A 5,157-nucleotide genomic window follows, 5' to 3' on the forward strand; every position below is an offset into this window, starting at 1 on the left:
CACATCATCTCATTACACATCTTAGATTTTTCGCTCAACTCATGAAAGGGGTAAGTCATCGAAGCTCTTTGAAGCTACCGGAAATTATTTATGATGTGTAGATGCTTAACAGATGATGCACTGTCATGCTGTCATCATGTTGTTCACAGCTGAAACTCTCCTTGTGGAAGGAAGAAAGGAGGAAGCTGAGTGAGCTCCCCACGATGGAACAGGAAAGAAAAGGAAAGAAGCCAGATTTCCCTCAGCGAGACGATGAGTGAATAACGTTGGTCCCTCCACAGTGTAGGCAGTGAAAACCAGACCAGACAGCTGCCAAAAAGGAGGAATCGGTCAGGCTCACTGGCGCACATCTGAAATCCCACCATCGGAAGGGGGCTGAGGTAGGTAGGAGGATCCCAAGTTCAAGCCCAGAAGGGTAACTCAGAGACTTAGCAAGATTCTGTATGAAAATGTTAAAAAAAAAAAAAAAAAAAAGACTGAGGATGTAGCACAGGCCTTGAGTTCAATCTCTAGTACTGGGAGAAAGAAGTGGGGGGAGAGGCAGGAAAGGAGGAAGGGGAGGGAAAGGGGGAGGGGAGGGGGAGAGAGAGAGGGGGGAAGGAGGAGGGAAGGGAGGGCCAAGTTTAGAGGATTTTGGTAAGATATGGAGAAGTAGAGCAAATGCAGAGAGCTAAAAGATACTACCCTTTATGTTGTAGCAACTGCTGGAGCTTGAGTCCTCTGGACAGAGACTCTGGTGTGGGTTTTCACAAGATGGTCGGTGAATTCCTGATAGGGAGACTCAATGAACACAGTCTCTTTCCAGAGGTCAGGGGTCAGATAGCTGTAGGTCTTGGAGATGGCATCAAAGGTGGCCTTAGCAAAGTTGCCCAAAGTAGCAGTGCAGCCCCTAGCAGAGGTGTAGCAGTCATCAATACCAGCCATCAGCAGCAGCTTCTTGGGCACAGGGGCTGAGACAATGCCAGTGCCTCTGGGGGCACGGATCAGACGCACCAACACAGAGCCACAGCGGCCCGTCACCTTGCAAGGAACAGTGTGGGGCTTGCCGATCTTCTTTCCCCAGTAGCCTCTCCTGACAGGGACAATGGAGAGCTTGGCCAGGATAATGGCCCCATGAATGGCAGTGGCTACTTCCTTGGAACAATTTACACCCTGGCCAACATGACCGTTGTAGTCCCCAGTGGCAACAAATGCCTTGAACCTGGTCCGCTGGCCAGCACGAGTTTGCTTCTGCACAGGCATGATCTTCAGACCTTCATTCTTGAGGGATGTGCCCAGGAAAAAGTCAATAATCTCAGACTCTTTGGTGAGTAAGAAAAAAAGGTAAATTTCCTCCAGGGCCTTGATCTTCATGTCTTTGACCAGCCGGCCGAGCTTGGTGACAGGAATCTACTCTTTGTCCTCAGCCTTGCTGCTGTGAGCCCCGTGGCCCAGACCTGGCCTCTGCCACACTCTGGACCTCAAAGGCCACTACCAAAGCCTCTGCGGAACCAGCTACAGCTTCCCATGCCTGCCCCCCCCCGGGGGGCCTCCAGCCCCTCCTGCTGCACCAGCGTCATCTACCATTTGGTGTTTCTGAGAAAAAGAAGTGGCTAAGCCAACTTGTTAGGTACTTACTGGTTTTGTTAGTCATTGCACCTCCAGGAACCAATGAATTTTGAGCTTGGGAAGCTCTGAGCAAAGACAGATCAGGAGCTGTCATTTGGATCTGAAATGTCTCCAAAGGTCCATGTGTTGAAGGCTCGGTCCCACTGTGGTGCTCTTAGGAGGGGGTGGCACCTTCCGTGGTGGGGCCCCAGTGGGAGGAGGAAGTCAGGCCCCTGGAGCTGAGCTGAGCCTTTGACAGGGGATGCCAGGCTCTGGTCCCTTCCTTCTGTCTCTTTGCCTCCTCAGCCATGTGCTACACCAATAAGTCATGAGCCATAATCTCCAAAGCTATGAGCCGAGATAACCCTTTCCTCTTAAGTCAATTTCTCTCAGGTATTTGCTACAGTGATGGAAAACCACCTAATGTATCTAGTTATTAACAGGATTTCTGGAGATGGAGGCCTCTGGTGATCCAGGGAGAGGAGATGGTGAGGATGGAGCCAAGCAGAGAAGAAAGAGGGAAAGCATTCACTTAGAAGCAGAGCTGGGGACAAAAAATTCAAGCTGAGTGTGGTGGAACACACCTGTAACCCAGCACTCTGAAAGGCTGAGGCAGGAGGATGGTAAGATAAAGCCTAGCCTGGGCAGGAACCTATAAAAAAAAAAAAAAAAAGGATGTGAAAAATCAAAATAAAATATAAATTAAAAGCATACCTGGAGATAGCAAAATGAGAAATATTTAGAAACAAGTTATCTCAGGTCAGGAAAGAGATATGACCAGTCAGAAGCCACCGGGTATTTCAACTATTTTAGTAATGTTTTGTCTTTCAGGAGTGCAGTGAGAAACACTTCTTAGTCTGTACTTTGTGTAGGGAGGGGAGGAGACAGGGTCTCACTATGTGACTCAGTCTGGCCTTGAACTCACTGTGTACCTCAGGCTGGCCTTGAATTTACTTTGATCCTCCTGCCTCCACCTCCTGGGTCCTGGGATTACAGGTATGCACCGCCATGCTCAGCTTGTTTTTGTATGCTTTGAAAAATTTTATAAGCTTTTAAAATTTGAGTAATATGTTCACTTTTTTGTTTTTTTCTTTTCAGGAGTGGGGAATCAAACTCAGGACCTTGTGCTTGCCAGGCAGGCGCTTATGCTGCTGAGCTATATCCCTGGCCCTATTTATTTATTTAGGAGCTGGGAATTGAACTCAGAACCTCGCGCTTGCCAAGCAGGTGCCGTGTAATATGCTTACCTGTATGCCCTTATGGGAAATCAGAAGTATATAATAACATTAAATTTAGGGCTGGGCCCTTTCGTCTCGGCCGCCGACATGCCCTCCAGACTAAGGAAGACCCGGAAGCTTCGGGGCCATGTGAGCCACGGCCATGGCCGCATCGGCAAGCACCGGAAGCACCCCGGAGGCCGGGGGAATGCTGGTGGCATGCATCATCACAGGATCAACTTCGACAAATATCACCCAGGTTACTTTGGGAAGGTCGGTATGAGGCATTACCACTTAAAGAGAAACCAGAGCTTCTGCCCAACTGTCAACCTTGATAAATTGTGGACATTGGTCAGTGAGCAGACACGAGTAAATGCTGCCAAAAACAAGACTGGAGTAGCTCCCATCATTGATGTAGTGCGATCGGGCTACTACAAAGTTCTTGGGAAGGGAAAGCTCCCAAAGCAGCCTGTCATCGTGAAAGCCAAGTTCTTCAGCAGAAGAGCTGAGGAGAAGATTAAGGGTGTTGGGGGGGCCTGTGTCCTGGTAGCTTGAAGCTTCTGGACAGGGGGCTTATTAAAATGCTAACAAATGGTTTTCAAAAAAAAAAAATTAAATAAATAAATAAATAAATAAATAAATAAATTTAGGGCTGGGATATAGTTCAGCTGTACAGCGCTTGCCTGACAAGTGCAAGGTCCTAATTTGATATCTGGCACCAAAATAATAAATAAATAAATAAAATAATAATAATAACAACAACAACATTAAATTCTCTGCCCCATTAGCCCTGCCCCACCCCTAAAGTCCTTTTCACCATGCAGACTCCTGGGTCGTGGTCCTTAAATGACGGCTTCCCCCTGCAGACACTTCCTGAGCTCTGCTGGTCGGCTCCAGTCAGTGGAGACAGGCCATGACCTGGCACTGTCCCCTGGGCCTCCAGGCTGGCAGGGATGACACCCCTACCCCGGCCTCTCCTTGCCCTCTCCTAGTTCCTCTCCACCTGTGCCTTGGGGCAGACACTGCAGAGAGGAGGCCGTGCAGGAAGAAGCAGCTCCGGGCTCCCAGCATGCCTCTCGGCTGCGGGCTGTGGAGGGCACCCGGCCCTGGGCCCACCCACCACCGACTGGGCAGCTCTTTATGCCGTGCGTGGCAGCACGCACAACCCACTGTCGTTTCTCACGTCTGCCACCTCACATCCACCACCGCTGCCTCCTTTGACAACCAGGAACTCCAAGGTCGAGGCTCTCTCACCCAAGGTCAAGGGACTAATTACCAGAATGGAACTGGGAAGTTACTTTGGAAGCCAAACCCACTCGTGCCTGCTTTCCCTTTGTGCTGAGCTCTCTTCAGCTGTGTTGAATTGGTCAGTTTTCTTCCTTTCAGTTTTGGGGATGAACCCAAACTCATGGTAGGCCAGAGTCACATCCCCAGCCCCAACTAGTCACTTTTATGATTTCTCTAGAGAAGCTTTAGAAATGGGCCCCATTCCTATAGGTAAGAGAAGATCTCCCCAGGAGGATGAGGGCATTCTAGAAACTCTGACCAACGGAGGGTAGGGATGGGACGTCCACTGAATCCCCATCGTGTTTCTTTCCTTTCTCTCTTTTTTGGTGCTAGGGGTTGAACTCAGGACCTATATCCCTGGTGTCTCTCTCTGTCTCTCTCTGTCTCTCTCTGTCTCTCTCTCTCTCTCTCTCTCTCTGTCTCTCTCTCTCTCTCTCTCTCCCCAGTGTTACTATGTAGTTCACGTGTAGCTCAGATTAGCCTTAAATTCATAACATTCCTCCCCAAGTGCTGGAATCAGAGTTGTGCCCCACTGCTCCCAGCTGCATGTTTTAGTTTGTTTTGTTTTTTGCAGTACAGGGGATAGAACTCGGGACTTTATGCTTACCAGGCAGGCGCTTATGCCACTGAGCTATCTCCCAGCCCCAACATGTTTTAGTTTAGCCAACCCTTTCTCCTAGGAAGGCTGTGTGCCACAGAGGCTGGGCGAGCGAGATTGGAAGTGTGTCAGGTGTCACATATGCTGCATGAGGTCTGGGTCTGCTTTCTATGTCAGCATAAAACAGGAGGAAGGGGGGAGACAGCATGGGAATACGAAACAGAAAGACAAAGAAGAAGAGAGGATGCAAGGGGTCAGGGCAAAAAGAAAGGAGATACAAAAGGGGAAGGGGACTGGAGAGATAGCTCAGCTGCGTAAGTGCCTGCCTGGCAAGCACAAGGTACTGAGTTCAATCCCTGGTACCACAAAAAAGAGGAGGAAGGGAATAGGGAAGAAGAATGGAGAGGAGGAAGAGAGAAGGCAGTAAGGGAGGTAAGAATGTAGGGCAGGAGGAAAGAGTAGAAGGAA

General features: G+C 49.4%; 1 protein-coding gene and 1 pseudogene across 1 annotated transcript; one reads left to right on the top strand and one right to left on the bottom strand.

Moving 5' to 3' along the window:
• Positions 1-687: 687 nt before the first annotated feature.
• Positions 688-1,566, bottom strand: LOC101564008 (annotated as a pseudogene).
• A 1,339-nt stretch (positions 1,567-2,905) lies between these two features.
• On the top strand, positions 2,906-3,402 carry LOC101564406 (60S ribosomal protein L27a). Its single transcript, XM_004644334.2, has one exon. The coding sequence runs from the start codon at positions 2,913-2,915 to the stop codon at positions 3,357-3,359; it is 447 nt and encodes a 148-aa protein (XP_004644391.1). The 5' UTR covers positions 2,906-2,912; the 3' UTR covers positions 3,360-3,402.
• The last annotated feature ends 1,755 nt before the right edge of the window (positions 3,403-5,157 follow it).

This window comes from Octodon degus, unplaced genomic scaffold, assembly GCF_000260255.1.
Source record: "Octodon degus isolate 3935 unplaced genomic scaffold, OctDeg1.0 scaffold00197, whole genome shotgun sequence".
Lineage (NCBI taxonomy): Eukaryota > Metazoa > Chordata > Mammalia > Rodentia > Octodontidae > Octodon > Octodon degus.

Excerpts from the sequence above, each read along its gene's own strand:
- LOC101564406 (XM_004644334.2), top strand. The coding sequence starts at position 2,913 with ATGCCCTCCAGACTAAGGAAGACCCGGAAGCTTCGGGGCCATGTGAGC.